Source organism: Gopherus evgoodei, chromosome 1 (genome assembly GCF_007399415.2).
Source record: "Gopherus evgoodei ecotype Sinaloan lineage chromosome 1, rGopEvg1_v1.p, whole genome shotgun sequence".
NCBI lineage: Eukaryota > Metazoa > Chordata > Testudines > Testudinidae > Gopherus > Gopherus evgoodei.
The window spans coordinates 109,325,562-109,343,212 of record NC_044322.1 but is presented as its reverse complement, the minus strand read 5'-3'; the positions used below and the strand labels follow the sequence as shown (position 1 = coordinate 109,343,212).

Below are 17,651 nucleotides of genomic sequence, written 5' to 3'. Positions count from 1 at the left end.
AAATGTAACAGTAGCTTTAAAATCCTCTTTATATCCAAATTTTTCTTTTTTTACCCTTTCTGAATCTTCTCACAGACACTACTTAACCAGCTTCGAGCCATTTTTGATCAAATCATTGAGCTTCAGAGTGCTCAAGATGTAATGTACAGAGCTGCTTTGGAGGAACTGCAGCTGAGGTTGCAGTTTGAAGAGAAAAAGAAGCAGCGTGAACTTGAGGTACAGTAAGACTGGCAGTGCAATGTATTATGGGTAAGGCTAAGATATTATCACGGTTATTTTTAGTAAAGAGCACAGACATGTCACAGGCAATAAACAAAAATACACAGAAGCCTGTGACCTGTCCCTGACTTTTGCTTTAAAATAACTGACAAAGGGGAAGGAAGGGCTAGGAACTGTGGGGGGGCCCTGGCCATCCTGGGGCTGAAGTGGAAAATGTCATGGAGGTCTCTGGGAATCATGGATTCCGTGTCTTCAGTGACCTCCATGACATGATCTTAGCCTTAATTGTGGGTTGCAATTATTTGAGACAGATGGAAGAACAGTGCACTTTTTAATTTAAAGTGGATGTGTGTTTTAAGACAAAACAAACATCCAAGGTTGTTAGGTACCTTTGCCAAGAGTTAAAAATATAGTCTGAGAGAGAATATATCAGCAGCTTCCACACACTACATAGAATGTTAAATAGAAGGTCTTGCAGGATGTCTTAAAAGTCAGCCATTTTTGAGATGTTTCAGAGTGAGGAGTAGGTTCAGAGCTCTGAACCTCTCATGGAAAATGTCTTGCCTAAACCTAAAAGTCAAATCCTTTCCCCTCCCATCATACACATACATTCAATTGGGAGAGTGGATATGTGATGAAACCAACTCATTCCCAAACACACAAGAACTTATGGAATTCTCATTTACCATTGTCTGTCTTATAATAATTCTTGGCAAGTACATTTTATAACTTGTCACCTTTTTGTAGATTCATTAACACAACTTGCTAGTTATATTTGCTGCATAACCAGTGTGAAGGGTTTGACAGTCACAGTATGAGAAGCTGAATATGTGGCTTATGATGAATTTCGATGTATGAACATGTCAGTTTAGTTCAGCTGGTAGCTGGACCCATAGTTTTTAAATGTGAGGTTAAACATCTCTCTCACTTTGTTCTGTAGGGTGAGTGGGGAGTAACTACATCCGAAGAAGAAGAAGAGAACAAAAGGATTAGAGAGTTTCAAGAATCTGTACCAAAAATGTGTTCACAGCTGCGAATACTTACACATTTCTATCAGGTGACCTTCAGATTTATAAGGATTGTTTAATCTGTACCAAGACAATAAATTTGCCAGTTTTGTATACATTTGATTTTCTAAAAATCAAAACTACCTGCATTTTCAATATGAATGTTTGTCTGTCCATTATCTGGATTTTTTTTGTTTTAAAACATTCATGTTAGCTAGTCCTCAATACAGTATGTTTTGTCTTTTTATATATGTTTTAATTAATTCAAGGGTAGGTCCATGGAAAACATCAATCTTAGGAAAATTGATAGTTTGTAGGTGGATGATATTTGGGAACGTCTAGTAGCTGTTCTGTATGAGCTTTGAAAGCATTCTTTCTTACATGATAGAGCATGATAGCCTCTTCTGTTAAGTCTCATACTTGTTTCATAATGGATTTAATAGATCTTTTAAAAGTAATCTTAATCAGCATAATCCCAATTGCATTCCATTTACCTTCCGAATCTTTGCAAATGATTACTACCCAAATAATTCTCTTAAAGAAACAGTCATTTTCTGTTCTTATTTTAGGGATGTTGAAATGGGTAGTGTTTGAGCAGCTAAGTGAAAGCATGCAGAGTCACATGCTGTGAAAAGAGAATTATTCAGGCTTATTCTTAATTAGTTACATTTTATTCCAAATGCACCATTCACTAAGGAAGCCAGTAACTACATTTCAAGCAAAGCATTCCACAGGATTTTTTTTTTTTAAGGAAATTAATGTTACTGTAATCTACCATAAAACGTTAGGGCCACACTTCTATCAATTTACGAAGGTCAGGAAATTGACTGTCAAGGATGGATTTTCAGTTTCAACTTGTCCTGTTGTGTCTATTTGTCAAAGCTCATCTGAAATGTTTCATCATGTACTTTTCTGAAACCCCCTGCAAAGTAACACTGTGTAGGATAAGGACAGCATTTTTTAGCTTTAACTATTCAAAAGCCAGTAAATAAAATCCAAAGTTAGATGTTGAAGATTACTGTGATTGGGGCCGGCTCCAGTGTTTTTGCGGCCCCAAGCGGTGGGGGGGGGGGCAGGTAAAAGCTGCGATCGGCAGCACTTCGACGGCAGCTCTGCCACTGCCACTTCATTATTCGGTGGCAGGTCCTTCCCTCCGAGAAGGACTGAGGGACCCGCCGCCGAAGAGCTGGATGTGCCGCCTCTTTCCGTTGGCAGTCCCAAGCACCTGCTTGCTGCGCTGGTGCCTGGAGCCAGCTCTGATGGTGATATCGTCTTCATATTTTAATGCATGTTTCTAACTAAACTTGTTGGGCCAGTTCTCTCCCTTTTTGCTGTTTATAATTTCCTACATGTTTAGTACATTAGATAAAATACAAGATGTTAAATGTAGACATATTAAATAAAAATAGATCAGTGAATTAAGGAGACAGCAGAGATTTCTTCTAAGTGAACCATGTTCTGCATTTATACAGCATTGTTGTTACCAGGACTGATGTATGCCTTAGACAATAAAACACATGTAGGGGTTTGTTTGTTTTTGCAACACTAAGCCACCAGTAGTTCCACCGTTATGGCTTGCGAGGATGCATCGTGTCTACACTAGCTGTTCTGGCTGTTATAAACATGTTCAGCGTGTCCTTGCACAGCACTCCTCCATCTTTTGCAATACCAGTTTTTGGGTATCTGGCTCATTGTTTCTGACCCAGGGCTCCAAAGCTGGGTTTGTGGTAGTAACCGCCACAGCTGGGAAGGTTCTGTACTAAATGCTTTTAAAAAGCAAATCTCGAAAATTAGCATTTCTAGTTTATGAAATTGTTTTGTAAAATTAAATAATACCAGCTCCACCTAAAATACTGATGCTATTAAGGTTGTCCGGCACTTCCCAAGATCCTGTTTTGAGTTGCTTATAACTGTGAAATTTTAACCCTTTGGGCTGAAAATTTCCATGCCGGCTGTCTGGCTTGGGGCGAATTTCAGCCAAAGTGGTTCAGCTATTTCTGAGAGGGAGGCTAGGTAAAAATGTTCTGCCCATGTTTAAAAAAAAAAAAAAAAAATCTGGCAACCATATTTTAAAAGCTCTAGTGCTTCCAAGCTTTGTAATTTGGTAGGGGAGTGGCATTTGTGTCAAAGACATTCCTCTTGTCATCCCTGTGAAAATCCATCTAAACTGGCCAAGTTATAAGCCTTTGACAAACTGCAGTTCACACATGCTCAGTAAAGACCTCATAAAAGGTTTGCAGTTTAATTCCCTGAAAAGACAAGTCAGTCTGTGAATCTACAAGGCACCTGCTTGCCACGCAGTTAACATCCCATGTGGGCACTGCTAAAATTCACTGCAAGTTTTGTAGTATGTGTTGATGTCATCTGGGGATGAGTCAGGATTATATAGTGAAGGAAACTGTTGGCTGTAGGACGCCTGCCTCATTTATTGTAGAATTTGGAATGTGTGTAGTGAATGAGGCAGAGGATTGCTGGAAGAGAAATGATGGTCTCAGGACAGTGATAGTGGTTGAAAGCCATCCCAGAGAACTAGATTCTATTCCTGTCTCTGTCAGGGAGTTCCTGTATGATGCTGGCCAAGTCACTTAATCCAGACTTTTCACAGGTAGACATTAATTGTGCATTCCTCATTTTCTGGGTGCGCAGTTTGAGACCATGGGTCTGATTTGCAGAAGCGCTGAGCACTCACAGCTGCAATTGAAGTCAGAGAGAGCCCTACTTTGAACATATAAAATTTGCTATAGAAAAATCAGGTACTAGGTGTTGGTTGACACCTAAATTGGCTGGATATTTTTTACCTTAATCTCTGTTTTAGCTCCCCATCAGTAACATGGGGATAAAACCACTCCCTCACCTCACAGAGATGTTATGAAAATAAGTTTCTGAATGTTTGTGAAGCACTCGGACACTATAGAGATGTGCACCAGAGGAAAAGCCCAGGAGGAAATTAATAATAGATTTCAGAACAGAGTTTGAATAGTGTGTAGTAAATAAGGCCTAGGGCTGCCCATTGAACTAAGAGGAGAAGACATACTGTTGAACTAAGTGAGCACTGTCTGGTCTGTGCAAATGAGGCAGGGACCTGTGGAAAAAAAATAGTGTGAGATCATGTAATTAGCATCATATAATACATACGCACAAGGGGTGTGAATTACGGTTTCGCAGGTAAACTTAGTTCTGATATTTACTAACTTTTGAGTGTTTGACTTCACAACCATAATCAAGCTAGTTTAACAGTTTTTCTGTGAGATTATAAACAAGCAAAATCTTGAGTGCATGCACTGCAGCTAACGGAACACAATTAATGTGCATATAATTACATAAACAGGAGTAGCTCAAAACAGAAAAGTAATTGATAGTATAAGAAACATTGTAAAATAATAGAATATCAGGGTTGGAAGGGACCTCAGGAGGTCATCTAGTCCAGCCCCTGCTCAAAGCAGGACCAACCCCCAACTAAATCATCCCAGCCAAGGCTTTGTCAAGCCTGACCTTAAAAACCTGTAAAGAAGGAGATTCCACCACCTTCCTTGGTAAAGCAGCTGCTGAATGGGTTGCAGGAGAACCAGTTGCAATGATGTAGCTGCAATATCAATGCTTTCATGCTGCAATGACACTGGTGCAGGATACAAAGCTGAAGAGGCTTCTCAGAATAAGTAGGGCTTAACTGTCTTAAGAGCTTCTGCTGTTGCTGTTATAGGTTTTCTATTTTTAACTTCAGTCATGAAGTCCTGGTATATAGCTGTGGATTTGTTATACTTAGTTTTGTACTTTTGTAAAACTATCTCCACTTGATTTGTGAACTACTAGTTCTAAACATTCTGCTTGCCCTTCCTTTGGGAGTCCCCTATTCCTTTAATACGGTGCTCCCATTCAGATCCTTAGTTTGTCAACAAATACTATTCCACACGAATGCACCATCTGTACATTCTGGTGAATCTCTTATTTTTCCCTTTTCATTCAGGGCATTGTGCAACAGTTTTTGATCTTACTGACGACCAGTTCCGATGAAAGCCTTCGATTTCTTAGCTTTAGATTGGACTTCAATGAACATTATAAAGCAAGAGAACCAAGACTTCGTATGTCTTTGGGCACTAGAGGGAGACGCAGCTCACATATGTAAAGCAACTTCTAATGACTGTTCCTGGATTTTGGAAGGATGGTAAACCTGGTATTGGACAAGGCAGTCAATGTCTACATACTAAAACCAAATGGCATGCAATAGGTGTCTGTCATTTCTTCAGGCAATATGTTTTCAGTCGTGATTGTGTGACACTATGGGACAGAGAGCAAAAAAGTCTTGTTTTTTACATTGACGTTTGTAATATTACAAAATTAAATGGGCTGGTTTAAACTGTTCCAACTGATCTGCTGAATCTTCCTATTAATGAAGACCATATTTTATTTGGGGCTTTTAAAGCTGTCTTCACTCTAAGGTATATTTGTCTCCAGGAATTCACATCTTAGTTTGTTTCAGAAGGCACTGTTTCCTTTTTTAACAGTAAAATAAGAGGGCGTTATTTTTTCTATATATATTTGTTCTATTGGGATATTGCTTTTGTTAAAGCCAAGAGATTTGGATTGAGACCTAATATCCTTAAGAAAAACATTTTACTATACTGATTTTTCAGTGTTGTGATGTATTTGTGTGAGAAACTTTGTATCCTGGTATGTAAACTTTACATACATTTTTAATTTTTTTTCTCTCTTCAAGGATAACATTTTCGAAATTTTGATTTATTATTCCAGGCAAATTCTGCTACTATACAAAAGCAAATTACAGGAACATAACAGGTGTGACATGTATCACATAATATAGCATCCTAAAAATTGAAGTTAAAATCTCAGTGCTATCCCAAGTGAACTAAAGAAATGTGTAAATATGGATAGAAGTGAATGAAGTATTTTGTGGTGAAAATATGATTAGAAAGAAATTGACTTGGATAATGAAGACTACTTATTTCTTTCCTTGTCTATTTTTCCATTGTAAATATTTATATATTGCTGTCCAGATGTTAGGGGGAAATGGTTTTTGTAAAGATGTCATTATATCAAGTCATTTAAGTATCCATTTATTATGTTCCAAAAGTAAAAGCTTAGAAAAATAAAAACATAACTATCTTTCAAATACTTTGCTGGTTTTTGTGACTGGAAAATGACACATTTTTGGAGAAGGTGGAAAAAGGGTAAACTGCATGCCAACGTGCATAGATCTTTTTTAGTTACAAAATCCCTATCCATAGCAAGTCTTGGTATGCTCACATCAACTAAGATCACAATTCTACAAAGAGTTATAACATACAAATAATTACACTGAAATCCCAATAGCCCAGTCCCATAACAAATCAACCAATGCGATCGAAGCACTTGATCAATTACTCCAAAGCTTGCCTCTTTCCCCTTCTCTTCCCCTCCCTGAACATCTGGGGAAACGGCCTACATTGCATGCTGTTAAGCCCCTTTGTCAATCAAGTTTGGGCTACTTTGGATCAAGAGGAAGAAAATTCCATTATTGAGAACGCCCTGTCACACAACAGCCTTGCCTACTCTAAAACACTGGTGCTTCAGTTCAAGCTTTCCACTGACTATGTAATGGTGTCAATGGGGAAAGGTCCTTCAGATAAGGAGGTTGTTCAGGTCATCAGCCAAGAGAAGTGTGGGCCTAAATCACAAGTTGTAGTACAAAGGTCATTCAGCTCCAGTACCTGAAAGAAACAGCTAAAGCATTGAGCAAAGATGACATAAAGTTTTTCCATGTTCAGTATTGTCCTGGTACTATGAACACAGTTTGGCCTGAATCTTCAAGTTTGTTTGTTTTTTTCTTCAAAACTATAAATTTGCCCCAGAACAGGAGGCACTTGAAATAGAAATGAATTGAGGAGACAGTGAATTAAGCAGAATGTCAACTTGAAACAAATCAATTGACCAAGACCTTGTGGCTTCTAAAGTAGAGACAGAAACTTTTTTGCCTCCCTCCCAGACACAATATAAGATGTCAAGCATTTTCAACAGAATCATCAGGATTCATCCTGAGACTTTCACCACTGATGTTTTAGTAGTTTTTCCTCTTGGTTCATTTGTTGCCGATTGAGGTGATCTGTGAGAATGAAGCTATGGATTAAGACACCTAAGGGCCAGTGCACTGATGGGAAAACAAGAGTCTGGTACAGTATAAAGTCATACTCAATCATCCAGTTGCATGGTCTGAGAATGGAACACTGTTCTTCAATTTGTTTGGAAATGTCCAGGCTCAATTAACCTCTGAAGGCAAACCATCAAAACAGATACATTGCCCTGCCAGGAAAGCTTTGCCCTAACTGTACAGTATTCAATTTACCCACAGTGACAGTTTCTTCCTAATCCCTATTAGCTAACGGCTGGTTTATGCCCTGAAGCATGAGGGGTTATATCCCTTCCAAAACTCTTGTGATTTTTAAATCCTTGTTATCACAACTCTGGCGATTGTTGCCCATATAAAAATCTGTTGTTTTTTTTTTTAATAACTCCTACTAGCCCCTTGACTTAGTATGTGGATCTTATTGCCACATTTAACTGTGCATTGCGTGAAAAAATACGGCCTTTCATCAATTTTAAATGCTTTGTCTCTCAAGTTAATTGAATGGCTCCTTGTGTTAGGAAGGATTTTGTCAATGCATTTTCTTCAACTTTCTCCTTACCCCCCGTAACATTTTCTGTTTCTTCACTGCACCTAAAATGCCCTAAGACAATCTCTTTGCCATGTGTAAAATAGCATTTACTCCATCCATATAAACACTCATGTCTTACTTTTCTTCAACACTGTGGGCCGCTGCTCCTCTCCTCCTTGAGGCCCTCTCCTATATAGGCTTCCTTGATTCATTCCCTGCTTTCTCAGTTCCCCTACCTTGCTTAACTGAGCCTGTTGTGTTGACTTTAGAGGATATTATTTTCCCCCTCCCTTCTTCCCTCTCAGATGTCCCTTCCGGGTATGTTCACAGTCCTCTTCTCCTTTGCAATTTAACTCACTTCTTTTCAACTGCCACCTGTGCAATGACTTGCAAATCTGCCTTTTCCCCTGACAACTTAAGTCAGATCTCAACCTGTCTCTCCAGTAAGCCAGTCTAGAACCCACTCAGGCTTGCTGCTTAAAGTTTTGAATTTAAACATGGTCACAATGTGGGTACTTAGTCCCCATTAGATAAAATGCTTAACAAGTTATATACTGAGTTAACGTCTGTGGCTTGAATATGACCAGAATGTAATTGATGCAAAGACCTGAGTCTGTAGATAGTATGGAACAATAGTTTTTGAGAGAGGGGAACTGTCCTGAATATGGTAATAGGGTATTAATTCCAAGACACCCATCAGCACCATCCCAGTAGAGAGGACACTGTGTGCAGGAAGTCTGGTCTCCCCACCTATGCCGGTATACCTGAAAGCCAAGGTAAGTACTGGAGGACCCCTGCACAACCACCCCTGCTGTTCCTGGTGCACCTGGGGACCCCATCCTGCTGCCCCTCCCTCCCTGGAAGAGTAGAAGCTCCTTTGCCACTTTCATTCTACGGGTTGCAGGGTTGAGCCCCAGGAAATCCCAGTCATAGTGTGCCTAGGTCCCCAGTTTGCCTTCATCTGGCCCTGTGCACCTGTTCCACCTTCTCAAAGGAGTTTACATGATGATAGAGTCCACCTTGGGAAAGGTTAAATCACGTGGACTTATGAAACTTGACATGGCAGACAACTGGAGTCTTAAATTCCATATCTTATCCTCTCTGAATGTTTATGTGGCATTACCATCATATCAGACTGCCACACAAGCAGGAATAAAGTTTATCTTCATAACACTGCTAGGATGTATGCGTGGGGAACGGAGACACCAAACTATAGGTTCAGCAAAGTCAAAGTAATTCTAATCGATGTGAAAGTCCCCTTGAAGTCAGTGGGACTAATTTGCATGTAAGTGTTTTGTTGGATAGGGCCCAAGAGATCCTCAAATGGTGGGGTGTGCCTGCTAGGGGGGCACGGAGGAACTTGGGGAGGGGGGGCTTTGCAGGGGCTGGGCCAGCCCCCATCAGGGATAGGGAGAGCAAATGGGGTCTCGCTCCCAGCTCTGCCTCAGCCATGGCTCAGGCTCCCGGCCCTGTCCCCAGCCTTGGCCCCCAACCACAGCTCAGCTGCAGCTCCTCACCTGGCCCTGCCCTCAGCCCTGGCTGCGACTCCATTGCCAGGTCTGCTCCCAGCCCCAGACCCAGCTGCAGCCCTAGCCTTGGTCCCCTTACCCCTGGCTGCATTCCCCTCTCTTCCAGGGAGCCACAGCCCTGCTCCCAGCCCTGCAGTCTCCAGCCCCCATGGAGGAGGAGGAACGTGACCCTGAAAAGTTTGGGGACCACTGGTCTAAGTGACTGCTCCAAGGCCACACAGGAAATCCGGCAGAGTGTCATTGCCCTATGTTATATGGTGAGTCAAGTCATTTGATCTCTGCACCTCCGAGACAAAAAGAAGATAACTGTATCTGCTCACCTTTGAAAGTGCTTTGTAAGCTACTCCTTGAGAAAGCCCTGTATAAGTGACATTGGTTTTGTAATGTTATAGTCTTGAGTTCTCCCTACAGCAGTATTATTGTTGTTGCTTCTGGGAGGAGACTAGTTGTAATGTATGCGGAATGTGAGGTTTGTGGATTAGCTAAATCTGTATTTTAACAGGTATGGGGGGAGAAATGTGGGGGGAGTGGTTGAGTTCTTTCTGACCCATCAGAGTGGTAATGTTGGGCTAGCTTAAGAGAGTTCTTGTAATATTTGATAGGTAGCCCATCCAGTCCTGGTTTTCCTCAGACAATAGGTCTCCTATGGCCTTCAGGATTTTCTTGGTGGGTCTGCTGATGGTGGTCTTTTTCTTGATATGCTATTTAAATTGGATTCCATTAGAAAATTTATTCCTCTTTTTTCTTTTTAATTTCACGAGGGAATAAATTTTTATTTTTTTTTTAATCTGGAAGTATTTTATTAATTTCCTCTGGAAAAGAAACAGTCAAAGTTGGTTCATTTTAGACAGAGGATATGATTCCAAGAGTTTCCTCTGAATATTTCTTTATCGGCCTTGCTGTTAGCTTTTCTGCTTTATCTTCAGCGTTCGTATATTGACTGCATGGAACTGAGTAATGCTATTTCCATGGGTATTTTTAATTTGTTATGCTCTGTTCGATTTTTCTAACAATTAATATTACAATCTCTTTCTCTTTCCCACCGAAGCGCCTCCTATTCCCTTTATATTTTAATCCTTTTTAGCCCCATAGTGTGGTTTTCCTAGAAAATTTCACTGGACTCTTGGCAAACTCTGACAAGTTGATACTTTGTTCTGAGTTAAAACACATTTGACACTTTTTTCCTTCTATCTTCTTGAAACAATTAGCCATCCCAAGTGCACTTTTTTTTTAAAGAATGGGATTATAAAAAATAAAATAAACCTACTTTTTCCTATTTTTCTGTTGTCTTGCTCTATAGTCAGACTTGCTATCACTAAAACTCTTCTTCCGGATTAGTACTCTAAGGCCTGCTTCAGAAAACGTCCCTATTCAGGACTGCACTTAAACATGTGTCAATGGGACTTAAGCACACACTTAACTTTAAGTACATGATTAAGTGCTGCCCTGAATTGGGCCTAACCAGTAAGACTCCGATCCTGCAAAGATTGATACACATGCATAACTTCATGGAGGTGTACTCATGCTTAAGGTTAAGCATGGGTGCAAGTCTTTGCAGGACTGGGGCCTACAGGCCCTAAAATAGCTGACTATATTCTTATCAATGATAGGTTTTAGAGAACGGTAAAATTTATGCATGTGTAGGTGATGGGTAATTTCTTACGTACAGTTTCACTTAACCTTCTATAACATCACAACAAATGTTGTAGAAGGTTAAGTTTGGAGCTTCTGTTATAAATCCTCATTATCAGCCAAACAAACATATCAAACCAAACAAAAACAAAAAACCCACCCTGTATTCCTGTATTTTGGGCTGAAGTTTATGCTTGGTTTCATCCAAAAGAACACAAATCTTGATTAATATCTGTGGAACTAGTTAGAGTAATGCACAAGGGGGAAAAAATAGGGGTGGGATTTTAAAAGCATTCAGAGCACAGGCCTAACTCAGGCTTCAGCTGGAGCACAGTTAGGGCAACAGAGAGAGCTTTTGAAAGTCCAATGCTACAAGTTTTATGTATTAAAATGTAATCCTTCTGCCCCTCTGAGTTGGCAGCAACAAGGGCTGGGTTCAGTATCCAGGGGTTCCGTTTCAATAACAGTGCATAACCGGCTCGAGCCCCCACCCAGTGACCTGGGACACTTACATACCACCACCCCCAGGCGCCTCTAGGAGGCGATACTTCCCTACTCGCAAGCACGGATTCTGAGTGTAGCAAAATCCTTTTAATAAAGGAGGGAAACAATGTGGCATCACATTAGAGAAATACCACAAACAGGATTATAACACAAACCATAAGCAAAAAACCCACCTCCAAGTACATCTGGCAATGTCCTTTTCCCCCTTAGGGTCTTAAGTCCAATCACCCCAAAGTCCAACAACCCGAAAGTCTCTGGTCAGTGTCACCCCAGAGTTCAAAAGTTTATCTGCAGAGTTTTACCTCCCCCGCAGCCTGGGTGGAAATGGGGGGAGGGGAAGCCCACACAGGGTGTTAAGGGGCACCTTACGTGGGCCAGGGCCAACTGCTCCACCTCTCCGTGGAGTTCTGCTGCAGCCTTCACCACGACCAGCTCCACTACACCAGCTGTGCCACTTTTCCAGCCGACCCGCGAGCCACTCCAGCCGTCCCTGCAAACCGCTCCACTCCGCTCACTGTTCCATGGGCTGCTCTAACATGCTGCAAACTGCTCCGCTCTGCCAGCCCCTTAGCGATAGGTCTTCAGGCTCCCCCACTAGTTAACACAGCATTCAGTGATCTCAGCTCAGCTCTTTTAGTGATTTCATCTCTTAGTAGGGGAGCCCTGGTGCTGGTGCACCATTGGCCCAGCATGAATTCAGCTCAGCAGTCTCTAGATGGACTCGTAATGGAATCAAAATTAGCTCTACTCTTTAACAGTGGAGAGAGGAGGATGTGCAATTGATGTTCCAGGCCCTCAAAAGGGGCCCATACCATCAAGTACACACACCAGTCCCCAACCTCTCAGTTCACTGGGTTTTCGAACCCATGTCCCTTGTCTAGCAGGTACTACTTTAATTTAGGTTGAGTCATTTCTGTCATAAAGCAATCTCATAGTTCCTCATTCACATAATTAGGGTGACAGCACTTTTTTTTCCTCCTGCCCCAATAACAAAGAAATTGGGGATCCTAGCTGTCAAAATAACCATCGCAGGCTGCCGTGGGCTTATGCTAGGTGGGCTGGGTGTGCCAATGCAAATACCTGGAATTCTTTTCCACACTCCCCATAATTCACCACCAGATGTCAGGGTAGAGCTCATCCTGACTCTGCTTACATCCTCCCCCCAGCCGAGAATTTGTCGTCCCCACAAATCACATTCCCTACTATACCAACTTACTGGTTCCCTCCAAAGGGCCTCAGATAGCCCACTTTTGCTTCCACAAACCTGTGTGCTAAATGAATTGGCTCCTCACTATTCACCCCAGGTGCATCGTAAGTTAACCGCTTCATTGGTCTTATTACCCTGTCTCACCTATTGAGAATCTCCATTACTGTGGTACGGGGGACATCCTCCTGGTTTAAACTGTTCCAACTGATCTGCTGAATCTTCCTATTAATGAAGACCATATTTTATTTGGGGCTTTTAAAGCTGTCTTCCCTTGGATACTGGCATAGGCCCCTGCATTTCTAGTTCTAACAGTGGAGGGTCGAAGGTGCTCAGGACATCCTCCATCTGTATGTCGCCACTGTCCAATAACCTGTGTAAGTCATCACCCGGGGGTTCCACCAGTGTCTCAAGAGTGTCAGGAATGGGCCTAAATACTTCTGCCATAGGGTTTACGGCAGAAGAGGAGGTGCTCTCTTTTGATTCAGCCGATCAAGACTGAAATCTGATCTTCATCCTAGGATACACCATGGTTGTGTCTTCCTCCTCAGACTCGCTCTCAGATATGCTGAGTAGGGGTAAGTTAGCTGCAGGAGGCCGACTGTCCACGTTGGAAGGTGGCTTTGGTACAGCACCTTTGTTCTGCCCAGTTGCCCTGTTGTGGCCCATCTCATAAGGGCTGCCTACCAGTTCCCCCACAGGGAGCAAAAGGTTTCTATGCACGGTCTTTGTCTGCCCTGGACCTTCTTCAGGTTTGATCTTGTAGACCGGCAGGTCTCCTAGCCTTTCCATTACCAAGTAAGGTATTGCCTTCCATCTGTCAGCTATCTTGTGTTTGCCAGCAATACCCACATTTCACAGCAGGACTCTGTCCCCTGGCTGGAGCTGTTGCAGACGTAACCTAGCATCATATCAATGTTTGTTGTGGTCTGTTGTCTTCCGAGCTGCAGATGTAGCTAAGTGATAAGCATCCCGCAGCTTTTCTTGTAGTCGGGATACATATTGCTGATGGGTTTCATAGCTATCGCCATCCTCTTATACACCAAAGCACAGGTCTATGGGTAATCTTGGTTCTCGCCCAAACATCAAGAGATACGGGGTGACTCCCGTAGCATCATTCTTTGTAGTGGTGTAGGCGTGCACCAGAAATGCAACATATTGGCTCCAGGTTGCCTTCTGCTCTGGCCGCAAAGTCCCTAACATATCTAATAGGGTTTGGTTGAACCGCTCTGGCTGAGGGTCACCTTGCGGGTGATAAGGCATTGTCCTCGACTTTTTAATTCCTGCTATCCTCAGCACCTCCTTCAGAAATTGACTCAAAGTCTCGTCCCTGATCCGAATGTATCCAGGCTGGGAATCCATAAACTGAGAAATATTTTTCTCACAGTACTCGAGCGACAGTGGTGGCCCTCTGATCACGTGTGGGATATGCCTGCGCATATCGCGTATAATGGTCAGTCACTACTAGAATGTTCCCAATATTCCTCTTGTCCATTTCTAAAGACAAGAAATCAATGCAAACCAGCTCCAGAGGTTTGTTGCTGGTGATGTTCTTCAGATATGCAGCCCTAGTGGGCAGAGTTTTCCTTGAACACATTGAGCGCAGGTCTCACATTTCCTGCGAACATCTTCAGCCATCTGGGGCCAATAGAACCTACTGCGGATAAGTTCCAGGGTCCTCTCCATCCCTAAATGTTCGAAGTCATCATGCAGGGCCCTCATGGCCAGGGCTCTGTACTCTTTCGGCAGCACTAGTTGGTTCCATTGCTTTTGTAGAGGGTCTGTGGTCATGCGGTGTAGCATTCTCTGAATCAGTTTTAGTTTGGTCCATTCTCTCAATAGTAGTTTGCCCTCTGGAGTAGGTGGGACAACCGCAACTGGGCCTCGCCCCTCTCTTTTGGCAAGTAGTGTATCACGAATGTCAATATCTTGCAGCTGGGCTTCCTGCCAGTCAACAGCATTGAGCATGGGCAACGGAGATTGGTCCAAAGCAATATAGTTCACTGAAGCAGAAGGCACACATTCAGGGGGTAGGCCCAAAGTTTCAGCAACACATCTATGAAGGCTCTCATGGGCCTCCGTCTCTCGGCGACTCACACTGCAAATAGCTCTCACTCCATCCGTGGGTATCACAGCAACTCCTGGTGTTTGTGGATGCCTGGACAATGCATCTGCATCTACATTGCTTCTCTCTGATCGGTATTGAATGCTGAAGTCATAGCTAGCCAAAGCGCCCATGCATCTTTGCCCTGGAGCATCCAGTTTAGCACTTGTTAACACATAAGTCAGTAGGTTGTTGTCTGTCCACACCTGGAACTGAGCACCATACAAATAGTCTCGAAATTTCTCAGTGATGGCCCATTTCAAGGCCAAGAACTCCAGCTTGTGGGTGGGATAGCGGGTTTCGCTATCGGACAGTCCTCGGCTGGCAAAGGCTACAGGTTTACGCTTGCCTTCCACCTCCTGGTACAGTACTGCTCCCAGACCCTCCAAACTGGCATCAGTATGCAGGATAAATGGCTTGCTTGGGTCAGCAAAGACTAGGACTGGGGCATGAGTTAGGCAGTAATGATTTCTTGAAAAGCCCTTTCACATTTCTCATCCCACCATGGCCCAAAGGATTCGAAGGGGCCATAGTGTCTCTGCACGGAAGGCCCTTTATTCTTGGTCTTAGATTTGTTCTTGCTGGACTGATATCCCCTGGTAAGATCATTGAGGGGTTTTACAATTGGAGCATAGTTTTTCACAAATCTGCGGTAGTAGCCACTAAACCCAAGGAAGATCTTGAGTTCTCTGTAGTTGCTTGGACGTGGCCATGTAGTGAGTGCTTCTATTTTATCAGGATCAGTACTCACACCCTCTTGGAACACGATGTGACCCACATACTTCACCGAGGTCCTGCAGAACTGGCATTTGTCAATTGAAAGCTTTAAACCATAATCCTCCAACCTATCAAGCACTTTAAGAAGTCTTTCTTCATGCTTCTCCAAAGTTCTTCCAAACACAATCAGGTCATCCAAATAAACTAACACTTGCAGTAAATTCATGTCTCCCACAATTTTCTCCATAAGACGTTGAAATGTGGCAGGTGCTCCAGAAATCTCTTGGGGCATGCGTTCGAACTGATAAAACTCTAATGAGCAGATGAAGGCTGTCTTCTCCTTATCTTCTTCACCCAGAGGGATCTGGTAGTATCCACTCCGAAGATCCAACACAGAGAACCACTGGCTTCCCAGCAAACAGTCTAAGGCATCTTGGACTCGAGGCGTTGTGTACTGGTCAACCACAGTACGGCGGTTTAGGGTGCAGTAGTCAATACACATTTGGATTTCCCATTCTTTTTACGGACCACCACAATGGGTGAGGCGTATGAGCTGCGAGACTCTGTAATGATGCCATTTGCAGCCAGCTCTTGAAGATGTTGTCGCACATCTTCCATCTCAGAAAGAGCAAGCCTCCTAGATCTCTCTCTGAAAGGTCGAGAGTCATGTAGTCTGATGTTGTGCTCTACTCCTTTTGCGCATCCCACATCCCACTCATGCAATGAGAACACCTTGGATCTTTCACAAAGTTTCCTTCTTAGGCAATCTTTCCACTCCTCGGACAATGGTGAATCTCCAAGGTCAAACTTTGCTGGGTCTATTGTCGGAACTTGAGTCTCACACTGGAGTTTTACAATTGATTCAGGCTCGAAGAGGTCTGCTATCTTTTGTCCTTGCTTCACAACATCATCTCTACTTGTTTCATTAGCAATCAGTATAGTCACCTTTTCCTTGGCTTCAGCAGGTAGGGTTATGACTCCACTGGGGACCAGCACTCCTTCCGGGAGTTCTCCTTCAACCGGCTGCTCTATCATTGCTAATGCCACTTTACTGCCTTTCAGTCTGGTACTCATGACAAGCACTTCTTGCTCCGTCCTTGCAGGCACTACTAAGGGGGTTGTGCCCATGTACTTCAGTGCCCCAATCGGTAGCTCAGATGTCTCCTTTTTAGCACTCTCAATCTTCCTATAAGCTTCAGCACAAAGCGTATGGATCATCAGGGTACTCAGGTACTGGTCCCCAGCCCGTTGTCTGCAGTAATCCGCAAGCACCTTGAAGAGACTGGAGTTGGTCCCTATCAGCACAGACACATCAGAGGTCCCTTTCAGGTCAGGGCATATTAAGGCAGCTGTGTCTACCTCTTCCCTTACCCCAGCAACCTCCTCTGGAAATTCCAGGTGCACTATGACATACCCTTGATAGGGGTATTCATCCATGCTGAGGCCACACAGACCAATGCCAGTCAGTGGCTGTATAGGCAGGTGCCTAAGCATCTGTTGGTAGAATGACTGAAATATAATAGTCACTTGAGATCCAATGTCAAGCATGGCTTTACATTCCGCCCCATTAATCCTTACCATGACCTCTGCTCGAGGCCCTATCAGTCCTGCAGGGATCTCAGCTGGACGGTCTCTTCTGGGGGAATCTTCAAATCCTTAGGCCTAGGTGGTCTCTGTCCCCAGACCTTCTGGCAGCTACTGGATCTCTCCCCAACTGATCCTCAGCTTTTCATAAACTAAGGAGGGGTTCTCTTCCTTATGGCAGTTAGCAGCACTGTGCCCATCCTGACCACACCGGTAGCAAAAGAATTGTCCTTTCCCCCTTCGCCGGGGTGGGACAGTGGCTCTAGATACTGACTTCTCCATCGTCACAGTCTGAGGCTAATTATTCCTGGAAATCTTAGCTCGGTCAATGATGCTTTGCAGCTCAGCTATCCGTTCCGTCAGGACCTGCATTTGTTGGGCAAGTTGCTCTGTGGTGCTCACCATCAGTACACTTGCCATTTGCAGTGGCGTTGTGCTGACTGGTTCCAATGTTTGGGCTTCCCAACACTCGCTGGCCGCCTGCCTTTCTTCCTCTTCCCTGAC

General features: G+C 43.2%; 1 protein-coding gene across 2 annotated transcripts in view; it reads left to right on the top strand.

Annotated features, from left to right (window-relative positions):
* TUBGCP3 (tubulin gamma complex associated protein 3) overlaps positions 1-6,354 on the top strand; it is a 112,606-nt gene extending 106,252 nt beyond the window's left edge. For both annotated transcript variants that reach the window (XM_030568809.1, XM_030568801.1), the window contains 3 exons: positions 76-216; positions 1,160-1,276; positions 5,191-6,354. In XM_030568809.1, coding sequence (XP_030424669.1) covers positions 76-216; positions 1,160-1,276; positions 5,191-5,349 — 417 coding nt within the window. In that variant the 3' untranslated portion in view covers positions 5,350-6,354. The remainder of the gene's footprint in view (positions 1-75; positions 217-1,159; positions 1,277-5,190) is intronic.
* The last annotated feature ends 11,297 nt before the right edge of the window (positions 6,355-17,651 follow it).